Here is a 20,259-nt window from a genome sequence, read left to right on the forward strand (position 1 = left end):
GCAATTTCAACGTCATGCATTCATCCAAAACTCAGCCTATTTCTGTATTTTTTTATATTATTTTTAATAAAGTAGTAACGGCTGTTAACTATTTATAAACATAACAGTATAACCATAATTTGATAGCCAATAACAACTACTCAATTAAAATATACTGAAGTTACATTGCAGACGGTTCTTGTGGAAAAAATAGGAAGAAGAAAAGGTAATATGCTCGAAAGTGTTTCAAGTGGAAATAGTATCATGCGTTTTTTAGGGAAAGGCAGAGGTTCATCACACGTACATACCTATTCCCATTTTTTTCATGTTATTTTCGAACTCTTTCCATTATATTTAAAATTGATTTGTTTACGTACTTCTTCTATTAAATTATAGCACATAGTTAAGTACTATATGTTGCATTGTTTCTTGCATGCGACTCAATATATATATTTTAACCTATATTATGGCAACCCTATGTTATTTCTTTGTGAATTATCGCTTGCTTTAACGGTGAAGGAAAACATCGTAAAGAAACCTGTATACCTATTTTCTATAGGAATTTTGAGGGTGTGTAAAGTCTACTAATCCGCACTAGACCAGCGTGGTGGACTAAGGCCTAATCTCAGTAGTAGAGACCCGTGACCAGCAGTAGGACAGCATATAATATAGGGATAGTATTTTTATTTATGCTAGCCCAAGGTATAAGAGCAGTGTAGTATGGGTGCCACTAGCAAACACTGTAAGCCCTTTAACTTTACATTTGAAATAAATAAGTTAAATTCGGTGAAACTGAGTATTATTAACAGAGCCTGTAGCTTTACCCGACCCGGGAATCGAACCCAAGACCTCGGCATGGCAATACGTATGCAACTACTCCACCAGGTTGCCCTTCATTATATATGTATAAAGATGCATGAGAAGACATTAAATAAGTGAAGTATTAATATACAGTAAAAACCGCTTATAACGTCTCCGGTTATAGCGACGCATCGGTTATAACGACTATATAATAAGGCCCCTTTAAATAAATGCATATAAAAAGAGTATCGTTTATAACGACTATCGGATATAGCGTCCAGATACGGTGGTCCCCTCAATGTCGCTATAACCGGTTTTTAGTGTATTTTTAATCAAATCTTCATAAATTATAGGCATTTTGTAAGTTGTAAAAAAACAATGTATGTATGGAAAATATTTTATTTATAAAGTACAATAAATAAATACTCTACAAACATAATCAATAAATAACAAATGTTCTATTTATTATTGAACAATTTAATTTTTTACGGGCAGTGTTTTTGTTGTTTTACACAGTATACAGTATAAATACTATGTTGATAACAAGGCAATTGTCTGTCGATCGTCAGAATTACGCCGGCCTAATTACGCCTTTTATACCCGAGGGGATAGGCACAGGCGCAACCAGTGCACTTTAAATGACAATAATTTTACTTATTTGACTAATATTTTGTATTGACATCCTGGTTGACACTTAGACTCGAGTTCTTATACTATGAGCTTCACTCCGTACATAACCACACGCTGTCAATGTTGAAAACATTCTAAAGTGAAGTGTACGGATTGCAGTACAATTGAGTCGAACACGTTGAGCGTTCAGAACTCTAGGTATAGTACGTAGTATATCAATGAGGGTTCCCCAATTTTTTGTCTTTCAGGTTTATTGTATTTTTCACAAATATAGAATCATGTCATATATAATTCAATTTGTACATCAAACTAGCTATTCGCGGTTTCGTCCCGTAAAGGAATTTTCCGGGATAAAAGTCCCGCTGTATATTTCTCGGGATAGAAAGTAGCCTATAAGCTTCCCAGGGTCTTAAACTATCTCCATACCAAATTGTTAAATATATTCTATAACAGGCCATTATGCTTAAATTAAAATCTCAAAAAAGACAGCCACCATAAACTCATGCATAGAAATATCACAAACCATATTCTGTTATAATACTTAAGGGTAAGGCATATATATATATATATAAAAATGAATCCCTATTTCCCTTGGTCACGCCATCACGCGTGAACGGCTGGACCGATATCACTATTTTTTGTTGTGTTTGTTATTGTCAGAAGGTTCTTATGAAAGAAAAAATCAAAAAATTGTGCGGAAAATTAGAAAATGTAGGAAAACGTAACGAAAGTATTAATTTTATATAACCGTCAATTGTTTGAAATAACTGTCAGCGATAGACACAATGCGCGCTGCAAATTCATAGTTAAGACGGGACAACGTCTGTCGGGTCAACTAGTACTATATAATGATTAATTCGTATAAATTTTAACCGCTCCAGTCGAATTCGTAGCGAAAATAGACCAATCAGAATAAAGTTTGATATGTTTACAGATGCCTTTTCTATTGGTAGATTTTTTTCCTTTACTAGGCAGATGAGCAAGCTATCCACCTGACGCTAAGCATCCACCATGGACTTTGCAATGCCAGAGGTACAATCAAGCCGTTGGCTACGGGGAGGTAAACACTCTTTTTAACCCTCATGTAAAGAAAGATGTCATAGCACTCGGGAAATTGGGGGGGTTCTATTCTCACCATTTACCCTTAGTTGGCGGTTAATTTAGTTTAGTAGAATCAACTGTAAGAGGTTCAGAACAAAGAGGCTCATAAAATTATTACAAAATATTTTTTTCATACAAAACAAACAATTTTTTCCCAGATTTTAAGTGTATTGTGAAAGGTCCTTAATGTAATTAACATTGGGTTAAAGTATTCTCTTTCTATTACCTTTCCAAAGTATTCGTATATACAGGAGTTATAATTAAAATAGTACTTAATGTATTGACATAAGGTTACAAGTATTTTTTTTCACACTATTTTTTATGTTTTGAATGCGTTGTAAAATGATACTTAACCCAATGAAAATAAGGTTACAAGTTGTCGAACTCCGGCGGCGGGCTCTTGGTCGCCTGCGCTATGGCGGCTTTGGGAAGATCTTCTCCTTGGTTCATCACAGAATTTAGTAGTCGCTGGAAACAAAATATAAATCAAGTTGAATAAAATAATTATTTTTTAGAAATAAACACATCGACTTTACTTTTTAAAATATTTAATCTATCCTATATTTTGTTTATGGAAAAGGGGCTTACATACCATGTATACAAGATCAGAGCTGGAAAGGTAACAGCTTGGAAAGGGACGTCAAGCAAAAGAATTAAGGAGAAACCATATGCTAGATGGTAGGACGAGATCAAAAAATTGTGGGTACCAAATGCCTCCAAAAGCACAAGAGGCGACTAGAATTCCTTACAAGAGACCTTCACCTCCAAAGGGGTTCTTGCAAATACAATACAAAGAAAACAAATTATGCACTATATTATAATAATAATAAACCCTTTTATTTCCCAAAAACTGAACAGCAAAACAATATTCATCAGTAATTATTAGTTTAAAGTTATTCTAAAGTATGTCTCGAATTTCGGTGTGCCTCGTGGCATAGGCCTCCTTTAACTGTTCCCATTATCGTCTATCGCGAGCTACCCTCCTCCAGTTTGGTCCTGCTGTCTGTTTGATTTCCTCTTCCCATCTAATATGTATGTATGCACTATATTACTAAGGAAGAAATAAAGGCTTATTATTATGTTTATACAGACAGGGCAGGCCCCTCTGTATGTGACGCGAAGTGTGGCGCAGTGTCGATTGATTATAATTTTTGGCACAAAGTTAGCAGAGGTACACGACTGTTAGGTTTTATTTATTAACGCGACATCAAAATGATCCTATCAAAATAAGAATAATTTTTTTTTTACATTATCCATTTTTCCAAAATAGTAAATATAAGTAGTTAAGTAGTTCCTTGCCGTTTTGACAAATATTATATTTTCAGGTATTGGTAGGTAAGATAAGCGGTCTTATCCTCGAGCGATAACACCGCCAATTGTACCTCCTTTCAGCCTTCATTGTTTTAATATTAAGCACAATGTTTTGTATATGGTGTACAATAAAGCTATGAAATAAATCGACCGTCCCTACGTAAAGTATCGAATCTACAAAATTGCATTTTGCAGATGCAATACTTTACATAGGGACCGTGGAATAAATATCGCTTGTTTAGTGTTTATTCCCATGGCGATAAGCACTTCGATCCTTATTGTCTTAAATGCAGTTCATTTCAATAAGGACCGTTTAAATATCGACAGTCCCTACGCAAAGTATCGAATCTACAAAATGCAATTTTGCAGATTCGATACTTTGCGTGGGGACCGTCGAAATAAATAAATAAAAAAAGAATTTTCCAAATCGGTTCATAAATGAGCGAGTTCTGAGGTAACAAACATACAAAAAAAAAGAAAAAAAATTCATGTCGAATTAATAACCTCCTCCTTTTTTTTGAAGTCGGTTAATAAATAGGTACTCACGATGTGTTCGAGTCCGTCGTCGCTGGGCCGGCTCTGCGAGTACACGAGGCTGAGCTTGGTGGTCTGCACCGCCACCGGACTCTTCGCGGCGATGCCCTCCGCCACCTCCAGCGCGTGCGACAGCGCCCTGAGGAGGAGAAACATATCACTCTCCAGGCTGATGGGCAGGGAGAAAGGACTGCCGAGTATGCAAGTTCAAACCCGAACACCTCTGACTTGTAAAACTATGTGTGTATTTATATTTACGCGAATGTTAGACATTGAAATTAAACCACTTTTCGTATTCTATGGCGGTTTTTTATGACCACCAACAGCTAAACAAAATTTTAAAAGTTGTATGTTTAGAAAATGTAGGTTGATGTTGTAACCCTGACTTTGCGGATGAACAACACCTCAGTCCCCCCCGTGACCATGAAGGCTGCAAAGTCTTCGAAACGTCGGGAGAAAATAATAATATAAAAAACCGCGATAGAATCCGGAAATTAGTTTAATTTCAATATGTGTGTATTCTTTGTGAATATAGAAGCATGCAAGGAACTATGCAACTTATATCACATAGTTAAGTATTATAAGTTGCATTGTTTCTTGCATGCAACTCATATATATTTTAAATATATTATGGCAATCCTATGTTATTTCTTTGTGAATTATCGCTTGCTTTCACGGTGAAGGAAAACATCAGGAAATCTGCATACTCAAGAAGTTCTCTATAGGAATTTTGAGGGTGTGTAGAATTTACCAGCCCGCACTAGGCCAGCATTGTGGACTAAGGCCTAATCTCTTTCAGTAGTAGAGGAGGCACAGCAGAGGGATAGTATATTATACAGGGTTGATATTATTATTATTCTCAACAGATGGTGCGGACCACATATATACCGTAAAGACTTTTGGCAAATTAACCGAATAAGACTTCTCCTAGCATAAAAAATCTGTACCTATATAGAATCAGAGTACCTTATTTAGGTTCCAATTAAGGTTTGCGTCAAATATAAGAAAACAAGCTGTTACATAATTTCATTAAAATCAGTTCATTGTTGAAACTTAACTATGTAACAGACAGATTCAAGAAATGATTACCTATGTACCTTTACTATTAAAAATGTAACGAAATGTTATGAAAATGTCTGGATGTTTGTTACAACTAAACGCAGCAACAGCTGAACGGATTTGGCATACAGATAGACGATATCCTGGATTAACACATACGCCACTTTTGTATATTACTCCTATAGGATACAATGAAATTTTTTGTACGAGCCGACCCGACCGCACCTGATGGTAAGTGGAGTTGTGTCCAAAAGAATGTCCACTGACAAAAGAATACTCCTCTACCACCTCTTGACTGTTGATACAATTATGCCGGCCTGTAAACCGGATGTACACAGGCTGATCCCGGAATGCGACACTTACGTGGGCCACTATGGCGGGTTTTAACACCTTGTGTATGGTGGTCGCTATCTGGGAGGATATAAAATATATCCTACCAACAGCAATTTATTTTTTTCGGATTACAAATGTGTGACACTGACTAGTAGCATTTATTAGGTTGGGAAATGGGCCGTTAAAGTGATAAATATTATAATATGTATGTATTTATAGCATAATTAATCAGCTAGATCAGGAGTAACAGCTTAGTTTTTGATACTTGACTTTTGGAGACACAAAAATACACATTTTTTTTCCTAACTTCGAAGACAAAAAATTCCTCTAATATATTTGACTGATCATCAACTACATATTTGCTAAACAGTGACTAATTTACTAGAGATCTTGTCTTGTCCATATTTGTACTTCTAAATTACAGCAAACCAAAGATAAACATGATACAAAAAATATCTAGATATATTCACGTTTTTTGATCTGGAAACACTTTGCTGACGAGCCCGATTTCCTTTGCCTCCTTGGCGTCGAACTTCCGGCCCGTGAAACACAACTCCCTGGCGATTGAAGTGTTGCCCACCACCTGAAATGGGCAGTTGTATAATGAGTATCCTGCTCGAAGGACCAAAACTTATGTACGGTGTATCTATAGTATTTATACATTGGCAATAAGGTTGATTATTGTTTGTAGTGTTTTATAGAAGGAAAAATTCTTCTGAATTTGTTGAAACATTGGGTAGAAATTTATGTTGCAAATATTTACTGTAATCATTGTGGGCGCGTATTGGATCCGACATCGCAATTTCTTTGTTATGCCTTATGTCATAAAGCATTACTTGGCAATTTGTTTTTATAATTATCAGATTTTAAATTCTTGTAACATTAGGGACCTTTCAAGTATTATGTAACGCAATTTGGGGAGATCTTTCATATGTGAGAGTCCGCCTAGGTAGGTAATTATACTTTCTAGTATCAGATGTTAGTAAACATGTACCTTGGGCAGCCTCTGCAACGTGCCGACATCAGCCGCTAAACCGACCTCCACTTCCTTCACTTGGAACCACGCATCCTCTGTGCAATACCTGAAAATAAAAAAATAAAAGAAATCAACAATTATCCTGTTGTACATATGTTTAATAATATTTCCGAATTATTTATAATTTAAATAGGTATCACAATTTTTTTTAAATTATAAAAACATTGCTATCTTTTGCCTAATTGAATATATATTAGAAAAAATAATTTGTTACAAAAGTATCCCTATAAAAAGTAATTTTGGTCAATACTTAAAAATATAAAAATAGCTTTGCTGCCTTTATGAAATACATATTTGACAAAAAGGTCGACATAGGTTTTTCATTTATAATATCTTATCTATTCCATATACCAGTGGCTAAGGGTCAATATAACCCGATTTCTGCCGGCTTCCTTTATGTAAAATTATTAGAATTTATATAGAATCTTATTATCATTAGAATGATTTGTAGACCGCATCTTCTTCCCTGCCAGCCCGAGCTGGCTTCTTTGTTTACTAAGTATATTTTTCATTTATTTTATTTTCAATATAAATTGTCTTTGTTTATATAAGCTAATTTAATTAAGTAATAATTAAACATTGTCATGTACCTTGACTTATCATAAGTGCAACTATGTTCGTCAACGTGATGAAAAAAGCATTTTATTTATTTTATTTTAGCATTCATCCATATCAGTACCTATATGTTGTGTCGAATTCCCTTTAGGAATATTTTCGCCACTGCCCCATTGCCCATTTTTTTTTTTGTACAAAGTGTTTTATTTACACCGTATACTGTCAGTTGTAAAAACTAAGCAAAAATCTGAACATGTTCACATCACGGAATATACATAGTGAAATGTTTTTATTTGCGTCTGCCTACCCTTTCGGATAAAAGGCATGTGTGTGTAGAACTTGCTTTTAAATGTTAGGTTAGGATTGTCATTGGAGTGGAATGACAAGTGGTATATGAATTCAGTGGAGGCCTTAGTGAATGCAAATATTGCTAGCAATAATCGAACGCAAATATTGCTAGGATTAATTATAATCCTTTGTAGGTATATCAGAATGAAATTCAGTGTCAATCTTAAGTGTGATATCAGTAAGCATATTAAAATAATCGTTATTTAGTAAACCCATATTAATATAATTTCAAATGACATTTTAATTGACAATATGTGACACATTTTGACAACTGACTTTTATTTATGTCACAACGCAAACTCATCCGAGAACAATTTTAAGTAACATCTTAAGCTTGGTTTATTAAATAGTTCAATGCATTAAACTTGAGATTTCGCTCAAGCATGAGATTGTTTTGTTATCAAAAATAAAAAAAATAAAATAAAAAAAAACAGGGCTCCATGTCACTGTTCGTTTGCCCCACTCTCCCCCCCCCCTCCCTCCGCTGCCATTATGCGTAATGCGTGCTATATAAATACCGGATGTCGGCCGCGGTGATGAGGTCCACGCCGGCCCCGATGCACGCGTTGTGTACGACGCTCAGCACCGGCTTCACGCACTTCTCCAGCGACGTTATGCCGTCCTGGTAACATTAACACATAAATAAAAGGATTTTTCATATCTTTACATATAATAAAGTCACAGATCGATGCTTGTATGTATATATTAAAAAAAAATGAATATAAAGTTTTTTAGATTTTTTTATCTGTATGTTTGTACACGCATTTCGTAAAAATTACTGGATGGAATTGGATGTAGTTTTCAGCGATGTATTGCTAGAGGTTTATTTTTTATCACTAAAAAACTTTTTCACGCGGGCAGAGTTGCTGGTAAGAACTAGTTCTTAAATTAAACCAGTTTTTTGTAAGCGTTCAATAGTAATATAAGAAATTATAAATTGGCCAAAAATTATAATATCTCATTTCTACAATATGACTACTAAAATGCCACGAATTTTTTAAATTCCCTACATCTTCTAAAGCACACATAATTTTAATTGGCAATCGACACCATTAGACGGACAATTTAATATCCAACAATTTGGTAGTTAAAATTTTTCATAAGGGGCCGTTCAAGTATTACGTAACGCAATTTTTGAAGATTTTTGATCACCCCACCACATGTAACGCGCCGTAACGTTTTCCTGTACGCCCCCGCCCCCCCCTCCAAAATTTATGTAACTCTAAAGTGACAATTTTTTTTGGAATATTCACACAATTATTTTACGCAAACGACCGGAAAATTGCTAAAATACCTTTGTTATTATTTTAAAATAAAAAAAAAAACAATGTTACATAACGCTTTGTACGAGAACCCCCTCCCGCTTTTGTGACACATCGTAATGTTTTACCAGACCCCGCCTCCCCCCAAATTGCGTTACGTAATACTTGAACGGCCCCTAAAGATCTAAACTTTATTAAAGAAATTAAAAAAAATCTACATCTTTCTAATTTTTTCTTAAGAAGAAACGTAGATTGCATATTCCCCGTGACTAGGGCGTCACCATGTATGGAACGAATCGCTTAGGCCGTTTGCCTAGAGGGACTTAAACCACATACCTGTGCAAATTTGATGAACCCATAATGGAACCTGGCCCTCCGCGCCACATCGGGTAGATCGTCCGCTTCCGATGCCAACTCTACTAGACTTTGTAACTCTATACCTGGAAAATTATAAAAGTATTTTTATTCATGTATTCTTTCATGAGATCCTTCTCCTGACATTAACAAATACAACAAAAAAAATATTAGTGAAATCGGTCCAGCCCTTCACGCATGATGGCGTGACCAAGGGAAATAGGGATTCATTTTTATATATATAGATTTGCAAGTTTGAACTGCTGTGTATTAAAAAACATACCTAGACTAATAATATATATAGTATAAAGTTTAATTTGGAATATTAAATCAGCTTACCTCCAGTGAAGTGTTTGCCTTGTCCAGAGAGAACAATCACTCTGCACTCAGAGTTGTTGCTTAATGTGGAAAAACACTCATTCAGCTCCCTGGAATTTATTAATAAACAATCTTAATACTTTAATATAAAGTTTACATTACATTGAGATTCCAAAATATTAATATATGCATAGCATCAAGTCTTTTCCCTTTTCAGGAAAAGCTGTTACACATCTATATTTCACCAGATATGTTAGATCATAGGGGCAAGCCTATTGCCATATGCTGAGCATAATTCTGTGTTGATACTGAGCAAAAAACTCTTTATGATTTCACTTGAACTGAGGTTTGAACCTGAGATGACAACATTGTGGTTGTACCTACCCATATACATAATACATTCATTACATAGAGGCAGTTATATTTATTGAAATAAAACTATTTTGTGGATTTTATTGCAGTTTTTATAGTATAATACTTTTCCTGAAAAATTTAAACATAAAAAAGGCCAAAAATTATAATATAAAAAAACACAATGAAATCAGTTTTATTTCAATGCCTAATATTCTCATAAGCACATGAAATCATGATGTAGTTATATATATTTTTTTTAATGTTTTGAAGGTCCATAGCTGTATATAGGTATGCCGTAAAGATTTTCAGATGGACCTGTCAAATATCACCTGCATCTAGTAAGTTCCATAACCCTTATGAGGTTTGTCTATGTACTGAATATTAATATTACCTCCACATAGCCCTGTTTAATGTGTTTAATTTCTTTGGTCTGTTGAGTTCTACGTGAAACACATGTTTTTTGGGCACAGATACAGCTAATGTTTCATATTGGGGAACTTCCGAGGAATATGTCCGGCGCAGGAAACCTGAAGAATATAATAGTGTTATTATTATGTGTATAAAGTGCCTAAAATAGGCTTAGAGGTACCTAGCGATGTGGTTTGTAAGGTACAGTATTATATATATCAGATACAAACCAGGGGCGGCCAAAGAGTTTACCTAATTCTAATTTGGGGGCTGTCTAATCAATCAACCCATCTTGTAAAATAAATGGCTTTATAATGATGCAGATAAATAATTTAGGAGAAATACAGGATAGTAAAATATAATAATTGTTTAATATGACAAAGAAATCAACCGCATTGGTTATGTGTTAAAAATGTATACTATTCATATAAAGGTCTTTTTTAATTATTTGGTAAGATGTTAACTGCCTTTAATGGGGACAGAGAGCCCAATAAATCCATAGGGCTGTGGGATAAAGCACAAAAAGCCCTTATGCAGATCCCACGGCTGGTACAAGCAAAAATAATTTATGAATTTTTCACTGTCAATCAGTATACCAATTTCATTTATTAACCATATAAGCTTTAAGGAACTTGTACCAATTCTGTCTCAGTCATAATGTTTTTTTTTTAATTTTGATTGTCCCCTTATTATTGGAAAGGCAAAGGGTTTTAGCCCACACAGCCTCAATCAGTCACAATGTTCTTTGCTACATAGATAACCTTTTTAAAGAGTTGGATATAGGAAGGATGATAATTATGACCCTATCCTTTCAACTTGTTCAAAGGAGGTTTATAGGCTGCTATAGTCTTGTCTACTGGTTGACAAGGTAAATTGGCTAGTAAGGATAGTTAAACCTGGTTGGTATTACTCCAAGTTGCAGTATCAACTTGAGAATAATTAATTAGTTTCTTTAAACTTTAATATTTATATGTAATTTAATCAGATAAACTTACTACCGACGGATTTCCTAGTTTGGTTTAGCACAAGTGTTTTTATAATAACCGACATTTTTAAATAAAAAATTAATAAGAACAAATGAAAAACATAAAGGGCAAAGTCTAAAAAGTAAACACAAAATATTGTATCACTTGTCAGTTGTCATTTTGGCAGATATAATGTCACTTGAATTTGGCATAATGTACAATAGTTGCCATAAAAAACCTATTAAGTCAATTTTGTTGTTTTAACTTTCGAAATATTAATTCAATTCATCCAATCATCATTATTCATCTCATTTTAATATTATGAATATTCCCTTATTATTTTATTTTTGGTTTGATTTACTTCTTAAGGAGAAGGCAAAGGCTCTCGGCCTTACAGCCTAGTCTGTCAAATATAAGCTCCTAATGCTGACTTTGACAGAATAATATTTTTCAAAATACGAGTAGGCAAAGGAAAATTAGATCACACAATTTTGTTTGACGTGTCGTAGATTTTCATAATTATGTAATATGGATTTACAAAACTCGAATTTTCGACAAGTTTAGTAAATATTAATGACTGGCATAATCTCACTCACTCACTCTGTTATAATTCTTTGCCTGGTTTCGCAAAACTTATTTCATATTATGTAAATAATTTTGACCATACATTTGAATAAATAAATACACACGTTAAGTAGGTATCGCGCATTTGATTAAATAAATTGAGAACTGAGGCCAATAGACTTATTTCACACATTTATATTCACTCAGAGTCCGAAAATTGGATAAAATATTGAAGCATGGAAATGCTACCGGTTATTCATAATACAAAATAATTGTATTTCTATAGGTATATTGTACTTTATTTTACTATTCCATACTATATTAGCATAAGAAAATTCGATATTACAAAAAATTACGATGCGGTTAAGTCTAAGTTGTTTACGAGTGTTAAATATATATAGCCGTGATGCAAATTCTTGACAACGTAGGTACCTACTCATATTGTCACCGACTATTTTGTACTCAGGACATGAATAACAATAACATGTTTTTGTTATTTGTGAAGTTAAACACTATTTAATGTACTTCTGATGCACCTATTATTATTATTTCTGCCTTAAGAGTCTCCCGAGTAAACAATCTATTCACTAAAACCTTCAAATATAAATCTAGGTATACCTAATTGCATAGGTTCCCCCCAGAGGCAATTCTTGTGCGCTCGGTCTCCACACCAAACGCACACAGTTAAGAGTGTATGCCTCTTGGTTGCCAAATTCACATTGAGGTCTATAAGGGCTCGCGAACATCTCCCTTCCTTCTGCCCTCCTCCCATCCTAAGAGGTTTCCTTGTTATTCCTCAACTTCCGAATCGTCCTTCAGGGTCGTTAAGCCCGGGGATTCCAGTATCCCATTCGCGAGTTACCGCTGGTGTTAATTTGCGTCCGATACAAAAAAAAATTACATAGGTTAGTATCTAAGTTAATATTATTATGAATTAAATTTATCTGTATTGTATTGCGTTGTATAATCTAAACAAATTGAAATGTTACAAACACATCACGCCTTTACTCCCGCAAGACTTGGCAGGGGTGCAACTATGGCACAGAATTTTTGCTATGGTTGTTCGGCCCCATGGCACAGGGGCGAGCTAATCACCACACCTGGCACAAAGTTGAGATTCTGGGCTACAATTATCCAGCAAAATATAATATCATTTTCCACGGCCCGAGTTCGGATCTAAGACTTCAGATCTGTGGTTGCACCGCGCACGTAATGCAACCACACCGAGGTAGTCAACTCTATCTCGTATAATCTAATTTATTACTTATATTATATTTATTAGTTTTATTTACATTATTGTACACATAGGTAGGTACCTATTTCTTTTTATTATTTAATGTTTTGTCGAGTAGAAATATTTCTTGGAGGAATGGAAACGTGGGTATTTTGAAGATAGAACGAGCGATGATAGAAATTAATTCACATTGGATCTTTGTGGTGCGAAATTTTCCATAGGTCCTAAAGATTCCCGCCTTTTTTAATTCCGTAACTGACAATGTACTTTTTTTTGGTACGTATTCCTTTTTTAAATTCTAACTGACAACGGCAATTACTTTGTAGGTATTTATGCCACCTACATAGTTTGTAAATAATGTTATTACCTTTAAAATACGCTTTAATGTCGATATAAATTCCTACATCGTGGTAATGTTTCCTGCGAATTAACATTTACACCACGTTTGCTGAGCCGAAAAATGTAGGAGTCACGTAGAATGAGTCAGTCAAGTTTGGCTTGAGGTGACCAGGGTTTTGTGGAAAGCTGAATAGGCTGTATGAAAGACTAACTATGCCAATTCTTGTTGTTTATGAATTTGTTTGATTCAATCTGAAGGTTTTTTATATCGAGTCTACCACGGCTTTATGGCTGCCTGTGTCGGCATATCGTCTCATAAGCTTTATCTACGTATTTTTTTGCTATTATCTGATCCATGATGTAATAAATAATAATGATAGAAATATTAATGGATTATTAACAAAATATTATGAACCGGGTGAAGATTACGAATTTAGACCACAGTACCTAATTTTATTATTTTTTACATACCATTACGATGTTATATATTAAATAAAACCTTTCATATTTTTTTGGTATGCCTATAATGGCATAATTGAAAAACATGGCCAATTTTTTTATATTGACCCTACTGCAACCGGTGAAAATACACGTATCCATAAGATAAAAAAAAATGTCTACTTTATCAGTACACCCAAATAACAATCAGGACACATGGTCACAACAACGCATTATCAATTCATACGATGGGAAAATGACATCGGCAAAACGGCGCTCCGTTCTAGACATCAAAGCTAGGTCCCAAATTAGGCGTCACGAAAATGGTCTACGATTTACAATGCAGGTGTCGTCGGTCATACTAATACATTAATCATATGACCTAGATAGCGACCGATTAACACAGAAAGGCTGTGACAGAGCTTTGGAGAATTTGGGCCAAGGTTTTCAAGACTAATTCTAGGGTTTCAAGTGGAATTTGAAGAGGGAAAGTGAGTAAACAGGTATTTAATTACTAAGCTTTATTCGTTTTTGTAAAACAGGCACCTGTTAAGCAGTAGGACAGTATTAAGTACAGATCTTGTTATAATTTGTGTTGATTTTCAGATAGAAATGTGATAAAGATATCGGGAGGATTTTTGATAATTTTTACGGCTGAGAATTGGAATAGAATGCTTTAAAAGGAGTTGATGTAAGATAGATGCCCAGTCGTATTAACACTAATACTTAATATAACATTAGATATAAAACAACATCATCATCATCAGCCCTATTATGTATATACTGTCCCACTGCTGAGCACGGGCCTCCTCTACTACTGAGAGGGATTAGGCCTTAGTCCACAACGCTGGCCTAGTGCGGATTGGTAGACTTCACACACCCTCGAAATTCCTATAGAAAACTTCTCAGGTATGCAGGTTTCCTCACGACGTTTTCCTTCACCGTAAAGCAAGCGATAATTCACAAAGAATACACACATATTTTTTTAGAAAAGTCAGAGGTCTGTGCCCTTGGGTTTTGAACCTGTGGACATTCGTCTTGGCAGTCCGTTCCAAAACCAATTAAGCTATCACCGCTTTTTTAGATATAAAACAAAAAATGTTTAACTGGGTTGTTAATTTGCTTTTCTGATTTTGGTAAAGGTAATTAATCACGTAAATTAAATTCTAGGTGATACAGCGTCAGTCCATGGGTAACATATTACGCTCTTTTGATTGCTTTCCATAAAAGGAGCTAAATTATGAACAGCTACGATCCTGTTCTATAATTAAATATGCAATTTCGAAAGGGGCAAATCTCATAAATATCAAATATCTAGAAATGTATATATAATAACAAATAACAAAATTTCTGTAATTTTTATTTGCTAATTGAACTCACATTATGATTTCTTATGTTTACGCGAATGTTAGATATTAAAATTAAACTATTTTATCGCGGTTTTAATATTTTTCTTTTTCGAAGACTCTGCAGCCTTCATGGTTACGGGGGGATTGAGGTGTTGTTCATCCGCAAAGTCAAAGATACAATATCTACCTACATTTGACAATTATACAACCTTTTAAATTTTTTAGCTGTTGGTGGTCCGATCTGCGCAGAATGAGCTCACAGTATCTTGAAGTCTGGCAGCCGGTCTTTTGGGTTCCGATTTAATTAAATGTAGAACTGGATCCCAGGCTTGTGCAAGCTTCCAACCATCTTCCCTATTGAAATTAGGATTTTTTTTAATCTCAATAGCCTCGCGAATCATCCCAGGCAGGAATCGGTGTTACAAACGGTACATAGACGATACTTTCACAATTTTATCATCTGACAAAATAACTGCATTTTTAAATGACTTTAACTCTATCAATAATAAAATCCAATTTACTATGGAACCGTGGCAGGCAACCATGAGGTATACAAACTTAACTGTGTGCCTAGGGTCGCGACATATGTATCCACGTGCATGGGCGTGCATTCAGTGTGGAGATCGAACGCAGAAGACTCTCTCGGAGGGAGGGGCGGGGGTTAGTTAGGGTGGATTGGGCATTTGGAGAGGATGGATGATAGGAGATTGACAAAGAGGATATATAAGGCGAATGTGGATGGAAGAGCCGGTAGGGGTCGACCGCACCGAACCTTCGAATGTCAGATATCTGACATTCTTAGTCAAGGCAAGGTCAAAAATACCCTGAATTGAGGGGTCGCATGAAAAGATTAATGAAGGTGGAGGAAGCGAGAGAAGTATGCCAGAATCGTGCAAAGTGGCAATCCGTAGTCACTGCCTTCCGCTATGGGATAAAAGCTTATATTATGTATGTAATAAAACTTACCCAGTTTTTTATACGTGACAGTTAATCTACAAGTTAATTGTGACTCATCGCATAAGATATGTAAATGTCACTTCCTGCTCGTGATGTGATCGTGTTGAATCACTGTGTACAGTTGGGTTAAAGCCTTTCCTGAAATTATTAAAACTGGGGTATTTGAGTCAAGCGTTACAGCGAAGGTTTAAGTTTTAAACTAATTGTTAAACGTTGACCGTCTTATACATTTACTTGAACATTGTGGAATAGGCAGTTAGAATTTTTTTAGGTCTAATAAGTTCATATAAGATAAAAAAAAAAACAAATAACCCTATGAATAATGATATTAAAAGAAAAACTATATGTATGTAAAAACTGCACCTATTTTTTTATAGTTTTATTGCAGTAAAAAAAATTATACAAAAATAAATTATATCACAAGCATCATTAAATACAAGAATTACAAGGAGTTTCCAAACTAGGTGAGTATCTTTGGAAATATTGTATCATATCGAACTATACCTACGAGTAAACACATCCATTTATATGCAAAATTAATCGTATAAGTACCACATGATTTATGGATCCCTGTTACTTGACAAGTAATACTATTTGGTATGTATGGTGAGTAGTGCTGCCAAAATTAACGGTAGAAAGTTACTGAACATTGTACAATGAATGGTTTTTTAAATGTTATAAGGTACCGCACGATGTTAATTTGTTTCCGAAAAACACTCTATGAAAATAATATAAATTGCTGGTGGTAGGATATATTTTATATCCGCTCGGATAGCGTATACAAGGTGTGAAAACGTGCCATAGCGGAACACGTGTGTCGCGATCCGGGATCAGCCTGAGTATATCCGGTTAACGGGCCGGCATAATTGTGTCGACTGTCGAGGGTTAATCATCTCTAGTCAGTCGTCATTGGACCTTTCTCCACTCATCATCAGGTGAAGAAGGATCCCTTTGCCGTGCTTGTAAAAAAAAATAAACAGTTATGAAAGAAGTGTATTGAGTGTCAATTTCATAGTAGTGTTTTTCAAAACAGTGCTATTTATTCCATGATTATAACAATTAAGAGAGAGAGGACGTGTAAAGGTGGGTTGCAAAACGGACTTGACCGTGAGTAATACCGCAGGCAAAAGCTAGCATATCTATACTAATATTATATAGAGGAAACGTTTGTGAGATTCCTTGTAGATTTGTAGGGGTTAATATTTTAACTACTGAACTGAATTTTAAAAATCTTTTACTATTACGAAGCTATATTACTCCTGAGTTCCATAGGGTATTTTATCCTGGAATAATCTTGTCCATTCGTAAGAAGCCGCAGACAAAATCTAGTAATATAAAATGCTAATTCTGATGCGTATCATTCATCCAAACATGGTAAACAACAATAAATAAAAACCATATCGGGCATGTTTGTGTTGATGGAAGTAGATAAATAGGGGGGGAGGGGGTCAGACAAATGCCAATGTTAATTAGATCATACATGTTGTAATAAATGCAGTGTGCAACGATAAGTGGGACAGTGAGAAATAAATAAAATGTGAACGAGATTTACGGAATAAAGTAATGTTTGTATTTCATAATGAACTGAATAATAATCGGTTATGGAGTAGTAATCTTGGTGAATTATCGCTTGCTTCAACGGTGAAGGAAAACATCGTGAGGAAACCTGCATACCTGAGAAGTTCTCTATAGGAATTTCGAGGGTGTGTGAAGTCTACCAATCCGCACTAGGCCAGCGTGGTGAACTAAGGCCTAATCCCTCTCAGTAGTAGAGGAGGCCCGTGCTCAGCAGTGGGCAAGTATATAATACAGGGCTGATATTATTATTATTATTATTATGGAGTAGAAAGCTGGTGGTAGGATATATTTCATATCCGCATGGATAGCGACCACCGTACACAAGGTGTTACCCGCTATAGTCGCCCTCGTGTTCCACGTTCTGGAATGGGACTGTGTATATCCTGTTCCAACAGGCTGGTATCATTGTGTTGACTGCCGAGAGCTAATCAGTCGTCAGTCGTCATTCTATTGAACCTAACTTCACTTACCATCAGGTGTAGTGGGGTCACTTTTCTCAAATAAAAAAAAAAAACAAACTAAGCAGATTACATTTTCTTTTGTCTGTAATAAATAAAAAAAAAATATGATATCGACAAATGAGCATACGATTCGCCTGATGGTAAATAACAGCAAAACGTATCGACGCCCATAAATATTTGTAATACCAGTAGCCAGAGATGAGTTGCCGGCCTTTTAGGAGGGAACACGCTCTTTTGAAGGTTGCCAGGTCGTATTTGACCAGAAACGTTTTTCTTTTATTATTTCTTTGAATGACGAGACGAGCTTGTCATTCGCTTGATGCTAAGCGATATCGTCCATAAACAATAGAAACACCATCCAAAACCTTGAATTACAAAGTATTGTTTAATATTCCGCCACGCTCGAAATCCTGAGACATGAGATGTTAAGTCTCTTTATGTCCAGTAGTTACACTGGCTACAATGTCCTTCACACCGGAACACAACAGTCACTACACACTGCTGCTTGGCGGCAGAAATAGACATTGTGGTGGTATCTACCCAGGCGGACTCTCACATATGAGAGACCTACCTGAATATACTATGTATGTACAAATCTAGCTATAATGTTATACGTCTCCAAACTTCGTAGCTCCATGTTCAGCTAATTACTAAGGTCAGTATAGATAACTCTACACAACGAAAAGGGAAATTAGGTCTCGTTCCAAACGATCATGTTTCATTCATTACGTGATGATTATTTTCGTTGAATCATAAAAATAATAGCACAATTGCAGGTTCTGCAATGAGTCATATGGAAACATTTCTGCAATTGTAGTAATAGGTATATATACAGAAATCAAGTAACAGATTCACTTTCAAATCTAAAGTTCGGATGCTTTTCGCCAATTGTGTAGCAGATTCAAACATAAAAGTGTCTGGAAAATATTATATTTTATATTAAGTATATATTTTATAGTATAAGTATCTGTATTTATGTAAAATGTTTTATATATTTTTATTACCTAAACAGCTTCCGCCCGCAGCTTCGCCCGCGTGGATTTCGGACTTCAAAAATGGAGGAGGTGCTCAATTTGTCGGGATGTTTTTTTAATGTATGGTGGTATGCAGGTGGTCCGATTGTCCGGTCAGGGTCTGATGATGGGATCCTGGTGAAATCGAAGGAACTTTTAACCATTAAGGTTGCACACGCGACGGAACCTTAAAAAATGCAGTAACTTCTCCCGTTTTCCCAACATTTCCCTTCACTGCTCTGCTCCTATTAATTGTAGCGTGATGAAAAGTATACTATAACCAGCTCAGGAGTATGAAAAATAATTGTACCAAGTTTCGTTAAAATCTGTCGAGTAGTTTTTGTTTCTATAACGGTTATACATAGTACATACAGACAGACAAAAATTTTACTAATTGCATTTTTGGCATCAGTATCGATCCCTAATCACCCCCTGATAGTTATTTTGGAAATATATTTCATGTACAGAATTTACCACTCTACAGATTTATTATAAGTATAGAAGAAGATAGATATACTATTGTCTTATTTATTTTTTATTGTACTTACACCCACACTGTCTCATCTATGCATCAAAGGTTTACTGTTAGAAAATGTCTCAGGCATTAAGTCCACCTGTATATATCTACTGTATTAAATAAATAAATAAAAATATATAGCTTTATGTCTGCAGCTCCTTCCACGTAGAATTCTAACCTAAGTGTTAAAGTAAATTAGTTCAAATGATACTTTCGATATCTATGTTTTTCATGAAGCAAAGCATATATTTTGCTCCCAATTAAAAATATACATAGCATATACCGTGACACGGTCTACTCGTGTACCAAATCCTTTTAACTGTTACTGAGTTTACTTCGAACAAACATTTAAAAATATCCACAAACTTTCTCATTTACAATATTAGTAAGGTAGAATAAGATATAGACTTTGTACGTAGATAACAAGGAACGAATGGGTAAATAAATTGTTGCATTGAAGT

General features: G+C 35.1%; 1 protein-coding gene across 2 annotated transcripts; it reads right to left on the reverse strand.

Annotated features, from left to right (window-relative positions):
- Positions 1 to 2,646: 2,646 nt before the first annotated feature.
- LOC115452035 (delta(3,5)-Delta(2,4)-dienoyl-CoA isomerase, mitochondrial) lies at positions 2,647 to 11,533 on the reverse strand. 2 transcript variants are annotated; one of them, XM_030180475.2, is made up of 9 exons: positions 11,379 to 11,533; positions 10,367 to 10,502; positions 9,643 to 9,731; positions 9,286 to 9,389; positions 8,206 to 8,309; positions 6,743 to 6,830; positions 6,219 to 6,331; positions 4,369 to 4,495; positions 2,647 to 2,979 (listed from the first exon to the last, which is right to left on the reverse strand). In XM_030180475.2, the coding sequence occupies exons 1-9, from the start codon at positions 11,431 to 11,433 to the stop codon at positions 2,881 to 2,883; spliced, it is 915 nt and encodes a 304-aa protein (XP_030036335.2). In that variant the 5' UTR covers positions 11,434 to 11,533; the 3' UTR covers positions 2,647 to 2,880. The 2 variants fall into 2 exon arrangements, with proteins under 2 accessions (XP_030036335.2, XP_030036336.2); XM_030180476.2 differs by having other exon boundaries at positions 11,382 to 11,511.
- Positions 11,534 to 20,259: the final 8,726 nt, after the last annotated feature.

Source organism: Manduca sexta, chromosome 2 (genome assembly GCF_014839805.1).
Source record: "Manduca sexta isolate Smith_Timp_Sample1 chromosome 2, JHU_Msex_v1.0, whole genome shotgun sequence".
Lineage (NCBI taxonomy): Eukaryota > Metazoa > Arthropoda > Insecta > Lepidoptera > Sphingidae > Manduca > Manduca sexta.

Bases quoted from the DNA above. Each gene is read 5' to 3' on its own strand.
- LOC115452035 (XM_030180475.2), bottom strand. From the start codon at position 11,433: ATGTCGGTTATTATAAAAACACTTGTGCTAAACCAAACTAGGAAATCC. The intron at 9,732-10,366 runs GTAATATTAATA...AATAAATTCCAG, and splicing joins TTAAACAGGGCTATGTGGAG to GGAGCTGAATGAGTGTTTTT. The intron at 6,831-8,205 runs GTATTTATATAG...TTTTATTTTCAG, and splicing joins ATCACCGCGGCCGACATCCG to GTATTGCACAGAGGATGCGT.